At 42.7% G+C, this 12,143-nt stretch overlaps 1 protein-coding gene across 3 annotated transcripts in view; it reads left to right on the forward strand.

The window, feature by feature from the left end:
* PIR (pirin) overlaps window positions 1-12,143 on the forward strand; it is a 103,368-nt gene that overhangs the window by 8,461 nt on the left and 82,764 nt on the right. For all 3 annotated transcript variants that reach the window (XM_027608965.2, XM_027608966.2, XM_027608967.1), the window contains exon 3: window positions 4,503-4,595. In XM_027608965.2, the coding sequence (XP_027464766.1) occupies window positions 4,503-4,595 (93 nt within the window). The remainder of the gene's footprint in view (window positions 1-4,502; window positions 4,596-12,143) is intronic.

A 12,143-nucleotide genomic window follows, 5' to 3' on the forward strand; every position in this document is an offset into this window, starting at 1 on the left:
GTTTATGTACATTATGAACTGCTCGCCACGCAAGCCTGGGCCCCATCTGTCAGCAGACAGTGTAATGTTACAGTGTTACTGACCATTCCCTAGGCTGTCCTTTCCACCCCCCATGACTTACTTATTTTGTCACTGGAGGTTTGTATCTCTTCATGCCCTTCACCTATCTTTTGGACACCAAACTGATACCAAGAAGCAATACATACTCATCTCCTCTTTACCCACATTTTAATATCATAGAACCCTAATAGTGTAGAACTAAAAAGCCATCTTAAAAAGCCATCTGAAGCCTTTCTTTTGCATGTGGGGGAACTGTGGCTCAGAGATTTGTCGGTGCACTGTAGCAGATCCCACCCATCTGTGTCAGACTGCTGCACTCCAGGCATTGGACCAGCTGCTCGCCGTTCATTGTTTCCAGTCCTTTCAGCTACATCTTATCCTGTGAGAGGAAAAAGAAATAATAGGAGAGGGGCGCCTGGGTGGCTCCGTTTGTTGAGCATCTGCCTTTGGCTCAGGTCATGATCTCAGGGTCCTGGGATCGAGCCCCGCATCGGGCTCCCTGCTCAGCAAGGAGCCTGCTTCTCCCTCTCCCCTCCGCTTATCCTCTCTCTCAAATAAATAAGTAAGATCTTAAAAAAAATTTAAAAAAAATACGAGAGGAGAATTTTCACCCTCCTCCTCCCAGCCCTGGTTCCATTCATGGCCTTTCATTGAGCTGAAGTGGAGTTATGAGTGACAGGATAAAATTGAAAAGATCCAGGATTGATTTTCACTGGAAGGGGTAGGAGGGTTCCTGGTGGGAGAGTGTCCATTCCAGAAGCGGAGAGGGTATGAGGGTGTGAGGAGTTGAGTGAGAGGAGATGGAAATATTGGGGATGTGCTGGAGAGCAGTGAGGGTGGTTTGAAATGGACCTTGAGGTTGACGTGCCCTCTTGGGCGTTTGGGGGAGAATTCAGTAAATGTTTTCCTTTTCAGTTACCTTTTAACATTTCACTGCATGAAATACCAACTGAGATGGGCTGCAAAGTGGCCCAGCTTTTTATGGATGACAGTCCACGTTTTAAAGTGAAGGAACTGAGACTTGGTTATGTGAAAAACTTGCACCAGCTTGTTGAATTTATGTGTGTGCACAGTATATGGTGTGTGTGTGTGTGTGTGTGGTGTGTGTGTGGTGTGTGTGTGTGTGTGTGTGTGTGTGTTTTCCCATGGAAAGTGAAAATAAGAGAGTAGAAACCAGAGCCAGGGACAGAGGGTCTAGTACTCTCATTTCTAGCAGCATGATCCAGTAGATACCCTGAAACAAACAAGTAACTTGAAAATGTAATTAGCTCAGCTGCTGGGAAGCTGGAGAAAGTCTTAGAGTCCAAAAACAGTGAGAAAGAAAGAAGAAAGTCTGAATGGTTTCATAGCCATTAGGGCAATAGAGTCAGTATTTTAAAAGCCTGTTACAAAGACAACAGGTCCAGATGATTTTACAAACAAATTTCGCCCAATATTTAAGATACAGATACCATCACTTCATGAAATGACACTGCCTTGCAGTCAGGACCAGATGAGGACAGCAAGTGAAAGCATCAGTACATCGCTTTTATACACGTTTCTGCAAGAATCATAAGCAAAATATTAACCACCCAGATACAGCAGTGTATAAAAAAGATAAAATACATCACCACAAAGTTTGGATTGTCAGAATGTAGCAAATTTGGTTTAATGTTGGAAAATCTAGTTACATAATTTACCAACAGTAAGAGACTACAGGAAAAAAAAGCCATCTCAATAGTGCAGAAAAAGCATTCAATGGAATTGAACAACTGTGTATATTCAGAAAATTAGTAAACTAGAAATGGAAGGGGAATTCTTTTATCTTATGAAGGGAATCTGCAGAAAACCTGCATTAAACAACCTGTGTGCTGGTCAATCTTGAAAAAGCAATCTATATAAAATCCGGGAGAAAACAAGGACATCTGTTAGTCATTTCTACTCAGCATTGTCGTAGACGCGCTAGTTTGCAAAAAGACAAGAAAAAGAAACAGAACGTGTAAAGATTGAAAATGAAGGGGCGCCTGGGTGGCTCAGTCGTTAGGCGTCTGCCTTCGGCTCAGGTCGTGATCCCAGGGTCCTGGGATTGAGCCCCACATCGGGCTCCCTGCTCGGCGGGGAGCCTGCTTCTCCCTCTCCCTCTCCCCCTGCTTGTGTTCCCTCTCTCGCTGTGTCTTTCTCTGTCAAATAAATAAAATCTCAAAAAAAAAAGAAAGAAAAAATGAAGGGGAAAAGCCCATTATTTGCTGATGGGTGTTGGTTGGAATATTATCGCCAAATATTAACTGTCCACTCCCCATGGGATTATACACTCCCCCCCACTTTTAGGTACATTACCTGTGAGTCCCATAGGCAGGATTTAAGTGCCCTCCTCCTGCCTTGGGGGCTTGGCCATGTCATATGCTGTGACCAATGGGACGTGTTAATGTGATTGCACACTATTGGCTTGGCTTCCATTTGCTCCTGTCCTCGGTTATGAGAACAGCATGTCCTAGATAGTGGCCACTGTTTCAGCTTGGGTTGGAGAATGAGAAGCCATGTGGAGGCCAGCCAGGCCTAGCAAAACCCAGAAAAACAGCAGCCTGCTACAGCTTTAATCTAATGCAAGCAAAAGTAATTTGTGAACTGCTGGGCAAAAGCTTATTGATAAATACACCGGTGATCTGAATGTCCACAAAGAAAACCCAAAAGAAGCTACAGATAGATTAATAAGAGCTTAGCAATGTTCAAAAATCACTTTTCTATTCACATTTTTAAATCCCTAGTAGCATACTGTTCAAGAACATAATTTAAAAATCCTATTTGCAATGTCGTTAAAAATGTTAGCTACAAAAACTTTAAAATATATATATACAAAGTCTTTATGGAGAAAATTACAAATCCTAGTGAAAGACCTTTTAAAAGCCCCAAATAGATGGAGATAAATATGTTTATGTGTAGGAAACCTCAATATTATATAAATATCAACCTTCCCTCGGGGCACCTGGGTGGATCAGTCGGTTAAGCATCCCATTCTTGATTTCAGCTCGGGTCATGATCTCAGGGTCATGGGATGGAGCCCTGGCTTGGGCTCCGTGCTAGGTGTTGAGCCTGCTTAAGATTCTCTTTCCCTCGGGCGCCTGGGTGGCTCAGTCGGTTAAGCGACTGCCTTCGGCTCAGGTCATGATCCTGGAGTCCCAGGATCGAGTCCCGCATTGGGCTCCCTGCTCAGCAGGGAGTCTGCTTCTCCCTCTGACCCTCTTCCCTCTCGTGCTATCTCTCATTCTCTCTCTCTCAAATAAATAAATAAAATCTTAAAAAAAAAAAAAGATTCTCTTTCCCTCTCCCTCTGCCCCTCTCCCCATGTTCCTGTGCGTGCACTCTCTCTCTCTCTCAAAAAAAAGGCCAATCTTTCCCCGTTGGTCCATAGACTCAAAGTGATTCCAATCAGAAGCCCAACATTTTTATTTCTATTAGCTTTTAAACTTAATAAAAATTTTTATAGAATAACAAATGGCCAAGAATAACCAAGACACGCTGATGACTACGCTGATGACTGCCTCATCTGTTTCTGCCTCTCATTTGAGCTCGAGATTTATCTTCAGTTGCCTTCGACCTTTTGTACGATATACTGGACACTAACGATAGTTAATATAGATAACATTTATGTAGATATCTCAAAGTCAGCGTGACCTAAAATGACTGCCTAAAATAGCTATTTCAGAGCTGTGGCTTCTGTTAGATTCCTTGTGCTTCTGGATGCCTCTCCCATCTTCCTAGGCACTACAGCTAGAGATCTGGGGGGCATCCAGTGCTCTGTTTCTCATTCTCCATCTCTACTGCTGTTGCCTAAGCGGACCTGTGTTTTTGCCTGGACTAGTCAAAATGCCTTCTGACTACTCTGTCTCCTGTCTCTTCCTTCTCCCAGCATCTTCCCACTTGAATGCTAGAGTGATCTTTCTAAATCTGATCTTCTTAACCTCTGATTAAAACCTGTCACCTTCAGAATAAAACCCCCAACTCCTCTAAGATTCGACCTCTTTCCTCAGCCCATCTCCCATCATAATTTCATGTGTATCTTTGCCCAGATGGAGTAGTCTAACATATATGTTAAATTGTCTTCCTCCAGAGCATTTATGATAATGCAATCACTGATTTTTTGCATCTGTTTAGGATAGACAGTATCTTGTTTGTGCTTAACCATTTAGATCTTAGATGATCATGAAATGTTTTTCCTTTCTTCGTACTTCTTATAAAATCAGCTCTTTAACTTAGCTAGTCTGTGTGTGTGTGTGTGTGTGTGTGTGTGTGTGTGTGTGTGTGTGTGTGTAAGTAGTTCTTTCCTGAAAGTAATTTTCACTGCAAAAGTTTCTCATTAGCTATGTCGTTTTCAGTGAGTTTTGCTAGATCTGTCCATGAATATAGCCGCTACTAGTGTGGTTTAAAAGGCATGTCTAATCTGCTGGATTTAATTTTTATTTCAGTTAAAAAATCTGGATCCATTTTTACTGTTTGATGAATTTAAAGGAGGTAGACCAGGCGGATTTCCTGATCACCCACATCGAGGTTTTGAGACAGTAAGTAAAATAATTTGACTGCAAAAGTGAGTATTTTTGAATTTGCCTCTGTTATTAAATCTAGTAATCATTTCTTTTTTTTTTTGGTAAAGATTTATTTATCTATTTGAGAGAAAGAGAGAGAAAGAGAGAGAGCGTGCACAAGTCGGGGGGTGCAGAGGGAGAGAAACTCTTAACCAGACTCTGAGCTGAGCACGGAGCTGTCTTGGGGCTCCATCTCATGACCTGAGATCACAACCTGAGCCAAAACCAAGAGTTGGACGCTCAACCGACTGTGCTACCCAGGGGCCTCAAAATTTAATACTCCTTCTTTTTTTAACTATTAAGTAATCTCTACACCCAGTGTAGGGCTCAAACTCACGACCCTGAGATCAAGAGTCGCATAGTCTTCCGACTGAGCCAGCCAGGTGCCCGTAGTAATCACTTCTAATAGAAAACTCAAAGTTAGAAACAATGAATCATAGTTAAATTAATTTATAAGTTCTTAGCTACAGACTAGCTACTGTGGCAAGCCACATACTTTACATGAAGTATATTCAAATTTAAATATTTACTGTTTTTAATATTCTTTGAATTTGTGCCACTGGAGATATTTTTATTTGAGCAGTAAGTAAAGAACAAGAATTGGCTTCTGGGCCACCTGGGTGGCTCTGTCAGTTGGGCATTGGACTCTTGATTTTGGCTCAGGTCATCATCTCAGGGTTGTGGGATCGAGCCCCATGTGGGGCTCATGCGCTGGGTATGGAATCTGCCTGGGATTCTCTTTCTCCTTCTCCTTCTGCCCCTCCCCCACCTCTAAAAAGAATAAATAAAAAAAGAATGGGTTTCTTAAAATATTTATATAATTAAAATAATTTGTGAAAGAAACAATTTAAGATGTGATTTAAATAATTTTATGTAGAAAACTAGTTTTTCTTCAAGAATATTCAGAAATGTTTAATCTCATGTAATATTTTAAACTCCAAAGACAATCCAAAGAAAACTGTTAGTAATTTAAAGTCAGTTCTCAGGAATTACAGACTCAAGGGCTGAAATAGAACATAGCCTAAAAATTAGGATTTTTAAGGTCATAACAATACATTTATAAATTTAACTCTAAGATTTGTAGAGATTGTGCTGAACACTTACTTTCAGTTTTAGATAAGGAGATAAAAATGTATAATGCAATATTGTGGCACTTTAAAAGATTCTCATTCTCCACATGTACCTATATTCTGGGAAAACGCAGGGACAGTTAATGAGAAAATGTAGCCATCTGCTCCGTGGGAAGAACCTGTATTAGGAAACAGAGCAAGGCTCAGTGTGTTTGTCAAGCCAATTATTGAATGAGTAAATATTTACTAAAGACTGGCGACATGAAGATACTGGTGTCAGGCGATCTTTTGTAGGTTGGGTGTGTGTGTTTTGTGTGTTGCGGAGGGCGGGAGCCTAAGGAAGAAGGAGGCTTGGCAACTTGCTTCCAATTCATAATCTGGTTAAGGAGGTGAAAGATGGACCAGTAAAGAGTTAACCACTGCAGTGTAAATGTTGAGTAAACCAAGAAGCTTCTGGAAATAATATGAAGGATCAAGGTAGTTGGACGGGTCTCCCTTTCTCACATAGCCATTGGCCTTCCGGTTCTCTTGTCTGTTAGCACTTTGGGGGCATTGTGTCTTGCCTTACAAGAACACTGGAGACCATTCCTTTCACTGACCCTACAGCCATGCTGGATTCTGACTCGGTTCCCAGAACACGTCTCCTCACAGTGCTCCTCTGCTTCTGGTATCAGGACATTCTCGCCGCTTCCTCGCACAGCTCCGTTACCATTGTTCTAACCCCTCAAGGTCTTTTTAGATGTCATTGTCTCCATCAAGTGTCATAGGACAATCTCAACAGAGTGCACTTTCTCCTTCGTTGGGTCCCCATAGCATTCTGTTTTTACTAGTCTCATGCACATGAGACATTTACGGTGGCCTCGATCATATTCTGTCAGGGATTAGGGTTAGGAATTGCCTCAACCTCCCCTCCCATGGTCCAGAGGACGATAAATGGCTTCAGCTGAGATAATCCCACACCTCTCCGTGTTCTGCAGGTAGAGATACTCAGTAACTCCTGGCTGAATTTAATTGGATAAGAAAGAGTTTTTGCTAACGACGATGAGTATATTAAATAAAACGAATGATGGCATACATTGCTTTCTTTTCCATTATGGAAAAGGAAACTTAATTGCCTTTATAAACTGCAATTTATAAATTGTAAGGTGCTCAACTTTAAACTGTGAAGGAGTTCAGCTGTAGCATACTGGTGTCTGGCCCTTGACTTTTGAGTAAGAATTTTCCTTCCTTAAAACCGAAGTTATAAATTACAGTCAATACTCATTATTTGTGGATTCTGTGTTCGTGAATTCATCTACTCGCTAAAATTTATTTGTAACCCCCAACGCAGTACCTGTGGTGTTGACGCTCTCTTATGTGGGCGAGCGCAAAGCAGGTCAGTGTGCGCCTTCCCAGCTGAGGGCGGACGAGGCCATGCTGCCTTCTCGTTTCAGCTCCGACTGTAAACAGGTGTCCTTGCGCTCTACTTAATGCCACAATCTTCCACATTTCTGTGCTTTTTGTTGGTGATTTCACTGTTTAAAATAGTTCCCAAGCATAGTGCTGGAGTGCTGTCTAGCGTTCTAAGTGCAAGAAGGCTGTGTTGTGCCTTTTGGAGAAAGGTGTGTGAGTTTTGTTCAGGGTTGAGACAGAGGGCTGCTTGTTGAGTTCAATGTTAATGAGTCAAATATATATATATATAAATAAAATGAGGTATCTTTAAACGGAAACACACATAAAACAAGGTTATATATTGATTGGTTGATGAAAATGTTGTGGTTAGAGGCTCCAAGGGACCAGACCCTGTATTTCCCCAAGAGCTTTGTTTCGGTGTTCACGAATCTGATGATCGTGGCAACTTAATAGAACTACCGGGAAAAACTAGAATCAACTGTATCCGTTTTTCCCAGGCGTGTAGGTAAGCCGAGGGCTCCTCTGTCTCTTAATGTGAATGTTAAAAGTCTGCAGTTCAAAACAGGGCCTACTTGTAGGCTCTCATCAACTCCTCCTCGCTCATTTTCTACAGGCTTGGTATAAAGTTTGAAAAGGCTAACTAGTATAAAGAATGGAGCTAGGGGGCGCCTGGGAGGCTCAGTGGGTAAAGCGTCTGCGTTCGGCTCAGGTCATGATCTTAGGGTCCTGGGATCGAGCCCCGCATCGGGCTCCCTGCTCACTGGGGAGTCTGCTTCTCCCTCTCACTGTCCCTCTGTGCTTGCTCACGCGGTTTCTCCCTCTCTCTCTTCTCCCTTTTCTTATGCCTGGAGAAATACAAGCATTCCCTGAATGTTGACGTAATGGGTGCGTTTTCAGGATCAGTGGTCTTCAAAACAGGCTGGGGGCTACTTGAGTCAGTGCTGTGCTGACGGACATTAACTTTTTAAAATAAAAGTGCAATTCTGCTATAACAACACATGAATATAAACTATAAATAGATAGATACATTAGGAGTGCATGCTCACTTTCTAAACTAATAGTGATATGTGATCAAAGAAACGTGGAGAATATCATCCTACAAAATTCTTACTACCTTGAGTGTGAACTGTGAAACTGGGACCTCAGGCTCCCCCTCTGATCTGCGAACGCATAATCTGCATTTCATCAACATCCTCAAGTGATTGATATGCACAGTAAGACTGGAGAAGCGCCCATCTAGATGATCTTCAAAACCAGAAATACTGTAATGGTATTAAGAGCCAGGACCTGATTTTACTGAGTTAGCGGGTAATCGTTTCTTTTTAACTTAGTGGTTTGGATGACTATAGTATTCCTGTTAAAAACTTGCCTGACAATTGAGGGAGAAGGAATGTGCTGGAAAAGGAGGCACAGCTGGAGGTCACATGACAAAGGGGGAAAATGCATTCAGCATTTCCTGTCGGGAGTTAGGACTCTGGGGAGCCCTGTTTTCAAAAGGCCTGAGTGGTAAAGGGTGGAATAATTTTGTAGTTACCTACTTCTGGTCAGGCATCATATCTTGATATGCTTAGGGCAGCTATGAACAATCAGAAACATGATCTGAGAAACCCATGCCCTGCCCAAGTTTAGTTTAGCTCGAAAAAGCAGCACTTGAAGTTCAGCGCACCGTTGATGAACTTTTCACCTGTTCTGAGAAACGAGTTTTGTGCCTTTCAAAATCATCCTTTAAATTACAGCCTCAGGACTTTCCTGGTTCCAGCACTGAAAGTGCCATGCTCCTGGGAACCCCTCAGTCCCGGGGAAGGCGGCATGGTCTGTCACTCCCGCGTGGGGACGTTTACGAAACCATCATACTTCAGGGACATTTAAGGATGACCTCGTCGCTTATGTTCTTAGCTGGGCTTCGGAGTGTTTTTTCAAGTTTTTCCCTACAAGCCTCAGCAGGCTTTTTGATTTTGCTCAGGAGAACAGACCGGTCCTATTTGCAAGGGTGTGTCCATTGGAAAGGCCACACTCCTATTTGCTGGCTGGTAGCCAGCGGCATTCACATGCAATGCCTGGACCATATCCTGGGGAGGAAGGGAAGGGTGCTGGTGATTCACACCTCCAGCCCACACAGCCTGTTTTTTCTAGCTTGCTGTGTACTCTCAAAACCAAGCCATAGCAATTGTTGAAGCCAAACTGGGGGTGGGGCGGACAAAAAGCTTGATTAAAGTCAAAACCCATTTTGCAAAGACAAAAACTTACTCTAGGAAAACTGGGAAAGAAGGGTACTTTCTCAGTATCATGAAGACTCTTCAGTGAACTTCCCGTGTTGTGTGTAACACAGATATTAGACTTAATCCTGTTAATTTGAGGAAAAAAAGAGACAAGACTCTCTACCAGCACCATTACTATTTAATAAGGCTCTGGAAGCTTCGAAGCTATTCGTAAGAGTCACAGCTATCGGAGAGGAGGGGGAAGATTTATTTATCTGTAGGTAGTACGGTACTAAAAGCAAACCCTACAATGGCCGCATCCAGCTTTGGGTGGTGATGTGCTTGAATGAGGATGGAGGGCACAGGATTTGTCCAGAAGCCGTGTTTACCGTGCACACATGTAGGTTTTAGCTTCTGTGTGTGTTTGGCATGATTTGGAGTTGAGGCTCAACAGATTATAGTAAGGAAGCGAAAGCCACCTTCACCTCTGTGCTAAGAGTATCAAACAAAACCTCCTAGTAAGTGGCTGGATATAAAATCACTCTGCGAAAATCACTCACTTTCTTGCATGAAAGCGATAACCAGATAGAATGGGGGAAATATCCCCTTCCTAGGAGAAATGGGAGCCCCGTATATCTCAGAGGAAAAACTTATTCCCCTTTAACCCAGTAATCCTACTTTTAGAAGTCTAAATAATTTTCTGGAAAAAAAAAACCCAAAGTAAGAACAAAGGCTTACTGTACAAATGTTTATTCCAATTTTAAAATGTTGGGAAAAAAGGGAACAAAGTAAGTGTCCAAAATAATAGGGGAATCATTATGTACCTGGAAATGACATATAAGGAAGTTCTATATCTGGAAGATGGCATATTCAACATCATTTATAAAAGCAAATATTGGAAATAATTTACGTTTTCCTTGATCATGGGCTGCTTAAATCAGGGCTTCTCAACCTGGGCACTAGTAACAGTTTGAGAGGATACCTGCTGTGGGGGCTGTCCCGTACATTGTAGGGTGTTGAGCAGCATCCCTGGGCTCTACTCACTAGAGGCCAGGAGCTCCCCCGACTTCCAGTGGTGACAACGAAAAATATCTCCAGATATTGCCTACTGCCTGCTTTGGGGGAGGGGGGGGCACCCAATGGCCCCCAGGTGAGAACTAGCCGTTTAAACACATGTGTCCATACAATGACGTACATGACATACTACATAGTAATTAAGAATGCCACAGCTTGATCCGTTCTAATCTAGAATAATCTCCATGATACTTGGAAAGTGACAGAATTATTGTGGCATAGTGTAGGATTTATATAAAAAACAAAAAACTATACCTTTATTCTTTTTAATTTTTTTTAAAGATTTTATTTATTCATTCATGAGAGACAGAGAGAGAGAGAGAGGCAGAGGGAGAAGCAGGCTCCCAAGGAGCAGGGAGCCCGATGCGGGACCCGATCCCAGGACCCTGGGATCATGACCTGAGCCGAAGGCAGATGCTTAACCATCTGAGCCACCCAGGTGCCCTAAATTTTTTTATTGTATTCTTTAAGGACTTATTTATTTATTTGAGAGAGAGAGAGGGTGTGCTCGCAAGCCTGCTTGGTGGGGGGCAGGGAAGGGGGAGAGGGCGAGGGAAATTGAGAATCCCAAGCAGACTCGTCTTGAGCTGAGCCCAGGGCCCAACTCGGGGCTCGATCTCACAACCCCGAGATCGTGACCTGAGCCGAAATCAAGAGTCAGACACTCAACTCACTCCCAACTGTGCCACCCAGGGGCCCCTACCTTTATTTTTTTAAAAAATGGTTTATTATCAATTGGTATTATGGGCAAGCTGGGCTATTTTAATAAGTGATTATTTCTACATGCTACGTTAATGCAAAGAAAATAAAATTCAAAAATTAACGTTACAAGTCCAAAAGATGGTGCTTAGAAAATAAATGCTTAATGACAGATACAGATACATACTCAGGCTTTTTGAAAATATTTAGCAGTTTTTAGTATTTTTACAATATCGTGCAACTATCACCACTGACTCCAGAACATTTTCATCAACCCCCAGAGAAAGCCCATACTCACCGAGACCCCCACCCCCACACCCCCCCAGCCTCTAGCTTTCTGTCTCTATGGGGTTGCCTATTCTGAACATTTCATATAAAGGGAATGCCATGATATGTGGCATCTTGTGTCTGGTTTCTTTCGCTTGGCAAATGTTTTCAAGGCTCATCCATGTTGTAACGTGTCAGAACTTAATTCCTTTTTATGGCTGAATAATTATCCACTGTGTGGATCTGCCACATTTTGTTTATTCAGTCATCTGTTGATGGACATTTCGGGGATTCCCATTTAGGCGTTGGTTCTTGGGTATGCCTAAATTACCTCTGAGAGGACACCCAGGAAGCCGGGCCTGTGCCTTCCAGGGAAGGTTACTGAGTGATGAGAAAGAGTTCATTTTCACTCGAACCCTCTTTTCCTTGTGGTACCTTTGCAGTTTTGAACCACATGTATTGGTTACTTAAATATCACTATTTTCAGAATTCCCTCTTCACATATCATATTTGAAGATCAACAGTGCTCTCGTGGCTGGTGAAGATCCTGATGCCCCCTGGCCCTCTGGGAACTCGTGCTCAGGCCTCCAACTTGGGTCTGCCCTCTCCACATAAAATCAACCAGTCCACCAGTTAAGCTAATACTGTATGCCAGTGTGTAATGGGGAGGGTGACCCAGGGGCAGCTTCCTTTAGGAGACATTTGTGTGCCGTCAGAGGGTTCCACAGAATGTAAAGGAGTGCCTCAGATTAAAAAGCATAACATTCTCTTTAACACTTCCTCGGCCAAAAGGAAATTAGAATCGTGTGTGTGTGCGTGTGCGC

Source organism: Zalophus californianus, chromosome X, assembly GCF_009762305.2.
Source record: "Zalophus californianus isolate mZalCal1 chromosome X, mZalCal1.pri.v2, whole genome shotgun sequence".
Taxonomy (NCBI): Eukaryota; Metazoa; Chordata; class Mammalia; order Carnivora; family Otariidae; genus Zalophus; species Zalophus californianus.